The sequence below is a fragment of the Dasypus novemcinctus genome, chromosome 10 (genome assembly GCF_030445035.2).
Source record: "Dasypus novemcinctus isolate mDasNov1 chromosome 10, mDasNov1.1.hap2, whole genome shotgun sequence".
Lineage (NCBI taxonomy): Eukaryota > Metazoa > Chordata > Mammalia > Cingulata > Dasypodidae > Dasypus > Dasypus novemcinctus.
Window position 1 is genome coordinate 91,028,527 of NC_080682.1, and position 12,564 is coordinate 91,041,090.

Below are 12,564 nucleotides of genomic sequence, written 5' to 3' on the forward strand. Positions count from 1 at the left end.
AGAAAGAGTTAATATACCTTTGTTGGCTTGAAGATGAAGAAGCTACACGTCAGGGAAATAGCGACCTCAGTCCTTCAACTGAAAGAATTTAAATTCTGCCAATAACCTGAAAGAGCTTGGAAGTGTAGACTTGTACCAAACCTTGAGAACTTTCCTCTGACATTTGGGCCTCTATCTGCTGACACCTTGATTTCGGCCTTGTGAGGCCCTAAGCAGAGGACCTAGTTGAGTCATGCTATGTCCAGATTTCTGAATCACAGAACTGTAAGATAAATAGGTGTATTAAACTTCTAAATTTGTGGTACTATGTTATAGCAACTACAGTAAACTAATATAACCCTTGAAAATTCCAGTCCTTTTCTTAGTGTTGGGGAATCTCCGTTCCTGAGGTCTAGAATCTTCTGCTCTTTTAACTCAGCCCTGACAGACAATCAGGTACAATTCCCAACCCCCAACCCCCCAACCCCCCAACCCCCACTTGGAGCCGTGGTTTTCACAAACAAAAGCTAGGGCAGAGGGTTTATGGCTATTTCTTATTTTAAGCCTGAAATTCATTCTCTATGTCTAGGGGATGTAAAGATTTAGGTATATTCTTATAATGAGAAGAGGGATATAATGAGCAAAACACAAATTAATATCTAAACATTTTCCTTCCATATATATAAGCACTCAGCTTACTGCTTGACACACAGTAATTAATATTCTTTGGACTAAAAGATGATTTCTATTTTTTGTTGTTGTTGTTGTTATTCCAGGAACTTAAAATTGTGTCACTTCTGCCCATCCTAACCTAACTCTACCCAGATTGATCCCAAACTGTCAAGACATCTCAAGACTGTGTCTTCAACCAGTGATGGAAACGACTCCACAATTAGAGGACCCCAACTTGGATTCACTGATATTCCAGATGCCTTCTGAGTGTGGAGGCCCCACCATAAGGAATATGATCTTATCCTGAAACAGCAGAGGCACAGAGAGATGCATAGTTGGCCCCAGAAGAGTTTTGCTTTTCCATCAAGGATATGCCATGTGGCCAGTTACCACCCTTCTTCTAAGAGGCCCTTCAGTGGGGATAGGTGTGCACATTGAAGTGTGTCAATGAAAAGTGTATTCTCAGCTCCCTAAGTCCCCCAAGTATCATTAAAATGGGCTTTACAATATACCCACACATTCTGGCTCAGCATGTTTTGGGGCAGAGATGGTAGGAAAACACCTAGAAAAGCTGGCATACATCTTCCTCTAACATTGGGCCTCTATCTGCTTGAACTCCTGTCCCTTTGGTTAGCAAATATATATTTGTGTACCTACTATGTCAAAGCACAGTTTTGGGCTTGGGGATATAGGAATGAATAAGAGAGACTAAGTGCTAGCCTCACTGGTCTTACAGTTTATGAGGGAGATATCATAAAATACCTATTTTAAAATTATTTAAGGTACAATAACCCTTGCAGAATCTCCTGACACCTTGACCCAAGCCACAGTCCCAGTTCCTATGGATATTTGAGGAAGCTTTGTTCCAAATCCTTTAGGTCTGAGTCCATCTATGTCACCTGCACCCGGGGAATAATCCCTGAACCAAGGGAAGCACTGGCCCTAGGCTCCAGAATGGAGCTCAGGGGAGGAAAAGAGGGCAGAGATGGTTGAGAACACACCCTGTGGTGGGAGAGGCAATGGTCAGTGTGTGTAAAAGAATGTAGCTATGAAAATGTGCACACTTATAGCAGTGTGCTATATGCGCATGCTTCACCTTGACATACTGATTCTCAGGGTATCAAGTACTCTGGCCTCTTTGAATCCAACCTTCCCGATACTCCACAACTCATGCTCCTAGTTCCTATGACCCAACTCAGACAGAATTTATTATGGGTCACCATCGGCTTTGCCACCCCCTCCCTCCAGCCCCATCAATGTTTAGTGAGGAGGCAAATACTTTATTAAAGTGCAACTTGTAGGGTACAGATGTGAGAAGCCCATACTGGGGGCATTTAAAAGAAATTCTGGACCCAGAGGCTCTGGGTGTGCTTTTATGTGTTCACAAGTGTGTATATATCTGTGGAGGGCATCAGTGTGTCTGTTGGTGTGTGATGGTCAGCATATGTGTGTCCATGGGGGGCATAACTGAATGTGTATCTATTATGTGGGTATAAAATATGTCTATTTTTGTGAGTAAACATGCATGCTCTTAGACTGGGAACTCTAAAGCATTTTATGTGGAATGCACGGTCTAGGGGCCAGTGTGTGTGTGTACACCTGGGTGTGTGTATGTGTACTGCTGAGCAGGGTGGGGTCTGTGTGTGTGCGTGTGTGTGTGTGTGTGTATGAATGTGTGCTCTCCTCCTACATCTCTGGCTGGGTGCCTACAGACCCACTTCATTCACATCTCTGACCTAGCAGGAACGATGGTGGAGTCTGCAGACAGGCTTTCCTATGACTCTGGGTTCAGTTGAAGGTGGAGGTCCTAGGGAGGTCCTGGGGAGAGAGATGGGTTTATTCTGGGCCCAGTGGTCCATGTCTACCCCTGGAAGTCCCCTCCTCAGGCTCGGCCTCATTATCAGCCTCAGCCAGGCCCTCAGGCATTGGCCACTCTCGTGTCTGCCACTCCAGCCGTTCAATGCGGTAAGCAATCTTGAGTGCGCTGGACTCTAGCTCAGCCAAAAGGCGAGCAAACTTGGTCTGCAAATCATCAAGCTGCTGGTTAAGGCCTTGCAGCCGGGCCTCTGTAGCCTCTTGCAGGGCAATCTCAGCTGCCTCAGCATTCACGTCCAACTTGTTCATCTTGAGCAGGATCTCACGGCCCTTCTCCTCCATGACAGCCTGGGCCTGTGGATACTCACTCAGCACCTCCCGCAGGTCCTCCTTGCTCAGGCAGAACAGGTCTGAATAACCGAGGCTCTTGATGTTAGCTGTGCGGCGGTTCCCAGACATGTTCCCTGTGGCCCATGGACAGATAGGTGGGAGGCTAGTTATCCAGGGTGAGGGTGGAGGTTTGCATTTCCCTCCTGAACGAGGACTCCCATCTCCAGCTTTGTGCTCCTGACCTCTCTTTCTACCTCAATCATTCTTTCATGCAGTAATGCACTGAGGCTCAGGCCCCATGGTGGTCATCAGTGACCTGCCTCAAAGAATTAACAGTCTAGAGGAGACAGACACTTAGATGGTATTCTGTAACGGTATGGCTGGTGCAGTATGGACATATGCATAAGGTATTGTGGGAAAACAAAGAGCCCTAATAAGCTGGAAGGCAGGGAATTTAGGGAAAGTTTCCTAGAGGTAGTGATACTTGAACTGAGTTGAGGGAGACTAGGGGAGGAGAGAGAGGGACAGTGGGGAGGGCAATCTAGGCAGAGGGACGCACATGAGCAGATGGATAGAGGCTAGAGGGTCAGGGGGAAGCAGAAAACAGTCATCAGGTCAGAGTGGCTGAGGTATAGTGTTGGAGAGAAGAGAGAGGAAGAGAGAGCCAGGTCACTCTGGGTCCCCGTGACAAGGAGTTAAGATCTTATGCTGAAGGAAGTGGGAAACTACTGAAAGTTGGGGAGCCGTATGGTATTGTTTGCATGTTAGAAAGCTGGTGGAGGGTGGGGAGTTAGATTAGGCTGAATGACGCCAAGTCACAGAGCTAGAAAGGACCATACAAGGGGAAGGGAACCACCAATTGTTGAGCACTTACTATGTACCAGGCACTGTGCTGGGTGCCTCATCTATACAGCTCATTTAATTCTCACAAATAACCCTTTGGGTTTTTACCATTGTCCCCATTGGATAACTGAGGAAATAGGCCTAAAAAGGGGGGTGATTTATCCAAGGTCAACATATGAAGGATGTGGAGCTTGAGGGAGCAGTTGGAGGACACATGTGAGGTCTTTAGAACCACAAAGGGAGGGACCCCCTCCCCCGGCTAAGAGAGTCCTGCCACACGACACTGCCAGCACACCCAGCCTCAGGCTCAACATCAGTGATGGAGGGTTCACCTTCTTTCCAGGCTTCCCTCCCTCCCATGGCCTAGGCTTTATTTGTAATCAGGCATAGCAACTCCTACTGTGCATGGCTGATGGGAGGAATAAATGAGCCAGTGGGTGTAAAGTACCTGGCCCCACCCATAGTTAATGCTCAGTAAACAGAAATTCCCTCTTTTCTCCCTCCCTTTCCAGAGTTATTCCTGGTACTGATCTCCAGTGTGTGTTCCTTATTACCTGTGTTACCTTGGGAAGTTACCAAACCTCTCTGTGCTTGATTTCCTTATCTTAAAAATGGGAAGAATAGTATCTACCTTATAAAGTTGTGAGAATTTAATATGTGTTGATATACATGAAGCGCTTAGAACAGGGTACATAGTAAGCATGCAGAGAATATTAGCCATTGTTAATATTTTTCTGCCACTTTCCACTGGTCTGTTGATAACTTGGGTCAATACACACAGAGCATGTCCTTCTCCACCGTCGAAGGACACATTCTGCTCACTGATCTTGGCTCAACTTCTTTTCAGGGAATAGACCCTCCATGTCTAGCTTCTCCCCTGAGCCCCTTAGTGATTTGGACAGGGGTTAGGTTTCCTTCATCTGAGGACCATCTGGTCCCAGCACAAGGTTCTGCTGTCCCTATCCTCCACCCCCAACCCTGTCTCTGACCCTGGCACAAATGTTGGGATACCCACCTTTGATGTTGATGATGCTGATCTCTCCAAAATAGAGCCCTGCTCCAAGCACAGCATACTGTGTGACACCATCATCTGCCACCACAGCCAGCTGACCCTCACGGATAATGTACATCTCTCGGCCAATGTCTCCCTTGCGGCAGACGTACTCCCCTGGTGAGTAGGTCTGGGGCTGCAGCTTCAGCACCAGCTCTTCCAGCAGGCTGGCCTCACAGTTCTGGAAGATCTGTACCCGGCTCAGAGTGGACATGTGTACAGATACAGCCACTTCTGCTCTCAGTCTCTCGGGCAAGTGCTGTAAGATGGCTACTTCGTTAGTCATCTTCTTGTTGATCTGCAGGTGCTGGTACCTGGGAGCAAGGGCAGCGACAGCTAATCATCACCCCCCTACATGCCTGCCTCTCTCCCCAGCCATCAGGGCTCAGCTCAGCTTCAGCCAAGGGCCCAACCACACTAAGATCTCACAGGGGCAGGGAAATATGTGGCAGTTAGCTGATGAATAACTTCAGCCCACAATCTCCTTTCCTGGTCACAGATATGTTTTGACTTTTCTCCCTCCCCCAAGGCATGGAAGCCTCCATCACTTGACAGTGGATGCCTCCTCTCAAGCCCTTCCCCACCCACCAATCAGGGATGGTTTGTGCCATCCTCTTAAGAGTTACTTAAGTCACTAAGGCCTCAGCCTCTCTAGAACCCTTCTCCAGCTCCCCAGCTTTGTGACACTTCCTTTCCTGAGGCCCATGGTACGGACTACCATGACATAGTCAATCGTCCTTTTGGCCATGCCCTGGGGGTCTCGCTTTTTCTGCCCACTCCATCCAGGCCTTCTGAGTGCATGAGTGCCTGTCCCACTCTTATTCACCCCACTGCACTCCATCAAGTCCAGGTCCCTTATTGGAGGACCTTTCCAAGCCCTGCTCAGGGGCCCCACCGATGAATGTCACATCCTGATGGCCATGCCTGGCTCACCAGGCAGTGAGAACCCAGCCACCTTTCTTGGGTTCTCCCACATACACCCCTCCCTATCCTGGACTGGGACCCCTGAGTCCTCACCAGTCAATAACTCGCCGCTCCAGCCGGCGGTTGATATGATGCAACTTCATGTACTTCTTGACCAGGGCATGGTCTGGGTAGAAAGCTGCATCCGCAGTGTTCATGTTGTAGATGACAGAGCTCATGCTACCCATGATGGTGGCAAAGCCCATGACAGCCAGCAGGAAGTCACCCACCATGAAGAGGTACTCCTCCTCCCGGGCTGGCAATGGAGTATCACCCACGGTGGTCAGGATCAATGTGGAGAAATAAAAGCTGTAGAGGTACTGGCGCCGCAGGTTCTCGAAGCCAGGTTGTGCCGGGTTTGGGTAAACCCAGGCATCTCGCCCAAAGCCCAGGTATCGGGATAGGGCAAAGTACAGGCAGCTGTTCCAGTGGATGACTACAAAAATGTAAAGCATCAGCTTGGCAATGCGAAAGGCATTTGGATAAGCTGTACGTGTCTCTGTGCGGTCGAAGGCCTCGAAGAGGCGGGGCACGCGCAGAAAGCGGTTCAGCCTCAGTGTGGGTGTGTGAGGGCCCAGCTGCACGTAGGCCACATCCGTGGGCAGCAGGGAAGCCAGGTCCAACAGGAAGCTCCATGTGCGGACATAGCGATCCGAGATCCTATTCTTCTCCACCACCAGGATGCCCTGTTCCAAGAATCCTGGTAGGGGTGGGATGGGAGGACCAGCCAATGTCAGCAGTGGGATGGGGCCAGCTATGGGGCTGGGTCAGGGTACCTGCCTGCTCCAGTAATGAGGGTGAGGGTAGGCAGGCCAAGGTAGGGCAGGGAGACAGATACCGGGACAGGGTGGGTTTGGCAGAGCCCTGCTCCAGGGTTTCTGGGGTGAGCATGGGGGTATTATCAAGCATAGAGGCATGTGAGATGCTGACAGGGAGGGGGTTGCTTTCTTTTACTAAGAGGTTAAAGAGATAGGGACCATGGAACAAAGGGTCAGCCCTAGGTACTCACTGACCTGTGTGGAAGCGCACCACAATGTCCAGTAGGTACAGCAGATCACTGGTGTAGTCCAGCACCCACCAGACCACCAGGTAACTGTGCTGCAAGTCAGGGAAGCAGGCTCTGTGGGATGGGGAGAGAAGGGATTGGCTTAAAGGCATCTTCTGTGTGTGTGATCTCCCCAGGTCCCCCAGCACTTAGTCTCGGGTCCTTTATTTGCACCCCACCCCAAGGGCCCACCCCTCTTCCAGGCCTCCCTCTAGCCCTCCTCTCTCATTAAGGTCCTCCCTTAGCACCCTTGCCAAACCTGCACACGATGATGATGAGGTTGTACATTACTGGGAAGACCATCGTGTTCAGCCACCAGTAGTAGTGATCCCCGGATGGGTCCAGGACAGGCAGTGACTTTCTGTGGGGCAGGAGGGAAGGTCATGCTTCATTTACTCACCAGTCAATGCTGTGGTTGTGATTGGGGTACTAAGAGGACTCAGTCCCCACCATCTAGTGTGGCAAACAGACCAACACAGGGGATCAGCATCTCTCACCTGGTCTTGGAAGAGGCAGGGGGGCTGGACTCCGTTGTCTTCACTTTGCCGTCCTGGCTCATGGTTCTGTGGCCTGGTGCTGAGGTGGGAGCTATCCAGGGCCTCTGCGTGTGGGGGACTTCAGGAGGTGGGGTCTAGTGCTTAACTATCTGGAAGAGGTTGCCCTTGGCTCCCGCTGTGACTTCTCTGTCTTTGGCTTCTGAAGCTCTTAGCAACATAACCAGGGCCAGGCGCTACAGAAAGGGCTGAGGTAGTGTGGCTCCTGCACCCCGCCCTGTCTCCCAGGGCCTGGGTTTACACCTACCCAGCTAAACATCTCTAATGAGGTCCCAGGAGAAGATGGGGAGGTGCATGCTTCAGAGGTAAGCCTGGGCCTTATTTCTGCCTGAGGTTCTGCCTCATCCTTTCCCCTCTTCCCCCACCCACAACCAGATTGTAAGCTTTTGGAGGGCAGGGAGTGTATCTCATTCATTTATTTTTTTAAAACTTTTAGTTTGAAATATCTTTGAACCTACAGGAAAGTTACAAAAATAATACAAAACAATACAGGGAACTCTAACATACCCTCACCTAGATACCCAAATTTACCAACTATTAGCATTTTGTCACATTTGTGATATTCTATTCTCTATCATCTATCTATCTATCTATCTATCTATCTATCTATCTATCTATCTATCTATCTATCTATCTGTCTATCTATCTCCATCCATTCTAAGACTTAACACTTCCATTTACATTTCCTAAGAACAAGGACACTCACTTATGTAACCACCTTAAGTACAGCTATCAGGTTCAAAATATCAAACATTGATATAAAACATACAATCCATATTCCAATTTTTTCAGTTGTCCCAATAGTGTCCTATTGGGCATTTAACCTTCCATTATAAATTCAAGTATAGGATCGTGTATTGCATTTGTGGTGGTTTGAAGCTGTATGTACTCCACACAAAACATGTTCTTAAATTGAATCCATAACTGTGGATGCGAACCCATCCTAAGTAGGACCTATTGATGAGGCTATTTCAGGTAAGGTGTGATCGACCACATTCAGAATGGGTCTTAATCTTATTACTGGGGTCCTTTATAAGAGAATGAAATTCAGACAAAGAGAAAGAAAGCCCTGGAAGCAAGAAGCTGAAATCAACTAAATCTAGAAGAGATGGGAGAGACCAGCAGGCACTGCCACGCACTTTGCCATGTGTCAGAGGATCTAAGGATCGCTGGCATCCCGTCATTGAAAGAAAGCATTGCCCTGCTGATGCCTTGACTTAGATAATTTCTCAGCCTCAAACTGTAAGCTAATAAAATCCCATTGCTTGGGAAACGGACTTTGGCCCAGTGGTTAGGGCGTCCGTCTACCATATGGGAGGTCCTTGGTTCAAGCCCCGGGCCTCCTTGACCCCTGTGGAGCTGGCCCATGCGCAGTGCTGATGCGCGCAAGGAGTGCCGTGCCACAAAGGGCTGTCCCCTGCGTAGGGGAGCCCCACAGGCAAGGAGTGCACCCTTAAGGAGAGCCGCCCAGCGTGAAGGAGGGAGCAGCCAGCTGAGGAATGGCGCCGCCCACACTTCCCGTGCCGCTGAGGACAACAGAAGCGGAGAAAGAAACAAGATGCAGCAAAAAGACACAGAAAACAGACAACTGGGGGAGGGGAGGGGAATTAAATAAATAAATTAATTAATTAATTAATTAATAAAATAAAATCCCATTGCTTAAACCAAACTATTTTATCATATTTGCTTCACCAGCCTAGGAAACTAAAGCAGCATTTGTCATTGTATCCTTAGGCTCACACTCTCTTTTTAATTGTGGTAACATATAGAGTATGAAATTTCCCTTCTCAACCATTCCCAAGCGTACAACTCAGGTCAAATCAATTGCATTCAAAATGTTGTTATAGTATTATCACCCTCACTTAGTAACAACTTTCCATCACCCCAAACAGAAACTCTGCACCCATTATGCATTAACTTTCTTTTCCCCTTCCCTTCCTGTCCCTGGTAACCTCTAATCTAATTTCTGTCTCTGTGAATTTGCAGGAATCATACAATATCTGCCCTTTTGTATCTGGCTTATTTCACTCAACATATTATCTTTGAGGTTTATCCATGTGGGAACATGTACCAGGACTTCATTCCTTTTTACAGCTGAATAATATTCCATTGTATGTTTATAACACAGTTTGTTTATCCATTCTTCTATTGATGGGCACTTGGGTTGCTTCCAATTTTTGGCTATTGTAAATAAGGCTGCAATGGATGAATATTAGCATACAAATCTCTCTCATTCATCTTTTACCCCCAATGCTTAGCACCATATTGGCCTGGCAGATAGCAGGTGCTCTGATAATAACTTGCTGACTGAGAGAGATAAAGATAGTGAAAAAACAAACAAACATGAGTTTAAAGAAGAACTTTTAGGTTTTTGTTTGGATATGGCAGAGACTTAAGCATGTTCACAGAAAGGGAAAGGATACAAAAATGCAAAGACAAGCTGGCTGACTCAGGCACAAGACAGGAAGGAAATGGGGCAAAGGAACCATAGAAAGCCTTCTTCATCCTTCAACCAGCAGGTACAAGATAGAGTGGGTGTGACTATAGATAAGGGTGCATGAAAACAGAGCTGACTTCTGATAGGAGAGGCATCTCTTTGTCCCTGGAGACTAATTCAGCACCTGGCACAGAGGAACCATTCAGTAAACAGTTGTCAGTGAATAAAATATGAGGTGCAAGCAGGGAACTTACACAAAGTAAAACAGAATGGGTGATACCCAGAGTCTGCACTGGAATCCAGGTCTCCTGACCTAGAAGGTCCCTCTGTATCTCAGCTTGGATGTGGAGGAGGGGGTGTGGGAGAAAGCAAACGGATGAGTATTCCATCCCAGCCTGGGTTCCATAGGATAAATAGCAGTTAGCCAGATATAAAGGTGGAAGGGTAAAGAGCACTAAAGGCAGAGCGAACAGTATGTAGACGTAAAGAGGCATCAGAAAGCATGGAGACTGGGGAAATATCAACAGTTTTTTTTTAGATGACTTGAGTTGGGGAGGGCGTGGTGAGAGACGAATGGGAATAGGTGGGCAGGAAAGAGCTCAGGGGCTTTGTCAGCCATGTTTAAAGCATGGATTTTAGCTAAAGGCAATAGGGAATCTGTGAAGTGTTTTGCATAGCTAAGTAATACAGTCAAATTTGTGTTTTGGGAGGGTTTTTTGGAGAGGGAACATTTACAGTCCCCTAACATTTTATTTTATTATTTTATTTTTTGAAACTCATTTTTTTCTTGACTCCTATGATACCATAATTTCCTGGTCTCCTGTTTATATCTTGTTAGTTTTCTTTATAGGCTTCTCTGCCCATCCCTTTTATGTTGGTGTTAGGACTCTGTCCTAGGCCTTCCTTTCTTCGCATCCTCTGTACTCTCTCTGGCCAATCTCAGTCATCCACAGGATTTTCTTTCTTACCTAATGACTCCCTTTGCTGCAGACCCATGTATACTACTAAACTAACTGCTTACTGAATGTCCCCATGTGATGTCCCACTGGCAACGTGAACTCATTGGGTCTAAAACTGAGCTCATCATCTTTCCCATCTACTCTTTTTCCAGTGATTCATGAAGACCTGGCCTCTCACTTAGAAAACTTAGCATTGGTATTTTTTATTGTTATTGCTATTATTATTGCATAACATTGTAGCAGTTTTTAAAAACTGACCACAAATTCTTAGTTGTTCCTCTCTTGTGACTGCTTCAATTAATAGAGTATAGCAGAAGTGATGTGTGATTTCTGAGGCTAGAACCTAAAAGGCCATGCTGTTTCCTTCTGATTCTCCTAGAATGCTTGCTATCAGACACTCCCTCTCAGGATGCTTCCTCTCGGAGCCTAGTTGCCATGTTGTGAGAAGTCCAAGTCACAAAGAGAGGTCACGTGTATGGACTCTGATAGTCCCAGCTAAGCTCAGCCTTTGAGTCATTCCAGCTCAGGCACCAACCTCAAGTTACCCCTAGCCATTTGTGCCTCCTAGATGAGGCCCAGACATCATGGAAGAGAGACAAGCCATTCCTGCTGTATCTTGTCTGTCCAAATTCCTGATCCAGAATTTGTGAGCATAATAAAACGGTTGTTGTTTTTTGCTACTACATTGGGTGTGGGGGGTTGTTATGTAGCATAGTAACCACGACAAACATAGAAAAGTGTACCCTTCGTAAGTATGCAGCTTGATGAACTTTCACAAAGTGAATACACCTATACAACTAGCACTCAGACAAAAAAAAAAAACAAAAACAACATTACCCTTGTCCTAGGAACCCTACTTTGTACTTTTTCAGTCAATGCTCTCTCAAGGGTAATCTCTTTTCTGACCTCTAATACCATAGTTTAGATTTGGCTATTTTTGAATTTTATATAAAATAAACCTCAATTTTTAATCTTTCTTCCTATTTTCCTTTTGAATTCATCAAGCTCTGGTGACCTACCTTCTAATGTCCACATGCCTACCTCTCTGAATTCTTACTACCATAGTTCAGGCCTTAACAGTTCTTCTCTGTTTTTTTTTTTTTTTTTGCAAAGACCCCCAACAATCAATCTGGTAATGTATACATTTCTTTATAGCTTCTTATTATCACAATTAAAAAATTGAAACTCCATAACATGGCCTACAAAGCTCTCTAGGACCTGACCTCTTGCCCGTGTCTTCAGCTTCACCTTATAAACTCTCCTCTGCAACCTCCAGGCACACTGTACAGATTGACATTTCCAGAGCACCCCGCACATGCTGTTCATTCTTCCCTTGCCTTTGGTATATGGTTGAAGCTTCCATTTCTTTTTCTTTTGGGGAACTTTATTTTAGGCTCATAGAAAAGTTGCAAAAATAGTACAGAAAGTCCTTTTACACGTCTTGCCCATGTTTCCTTAGTGTTATATAACCATAGTCTGTGATCAAAATCAGGGAATTAACATTGGCACAATACTTTTAAACTACAGACCTTATCTGAAACATCCGTTTCTCTATCCATGACTCTGCTCAGGCGTCATCTCTTCCTGGAAGGCTTCATTAGTGCCTAAGGTCTTCCTTCCCTTCATTCTCTGTACACACAAATCATGCTAGGTGCTTTTCCTTGATGGTCGTTTTGTTATAGTGCTTATTACTATGTTGTAATTGCCTTGTTAAAGGGCTGAGGTTTTGGAGGGCAGAGACCAGCTCTAACTGATCTGAAATCCCTGCCTGACCTGGACGTGCTTATTCAACGTTCCGTGGTTGAATGAATGAGACAGGACCTTAGGGGTCACGGTATAACGCAGCGCGGCAGGTGTTGGACTAACCAAGGAGAATTGGTAGTACCCACCATTGGGGTACTAAAGTAGAAGCCAAG

At 46.5% G+C, this 12,564-nt stretch overlaps 1 protein-coding gene across 1 annotated transcript; it reads right to left on the reverse strand.

Moving 5' to 3' along the window:
* Positions 1-1,915: 1,915 nt before the first annotated feature.
* On the reverse strand, positions 1,916-8,840 carry CNGA4 (cyclic nucleotide gated channel subunit alpha 4). Its single transcript, XM_004466909.4, has 6 exons — positions 7,196-8,840; positions 6,958-7,059; positions 6,667-6,773; positions 5,708-6,353; positions 4,655-5,004; positions 1,916-2,930 (listed from the first exon to the last, which is right to left on the reverse strand). The coding sequence occupies exons 1-6, from the start codon at positions 7,255-7,257 to the stop codon at positions 2,488-2,490; spliced, it is 1,710 nt and encodes a 569-aa protein (XP_004466966.2). The 5' UTR covers positions 7,258-8,840; the 3' UTR covers positions 1,916-2,487.
* Between the last annotated feature and the right edge of the window lie 3,724 nt (positions 8,841-12,564).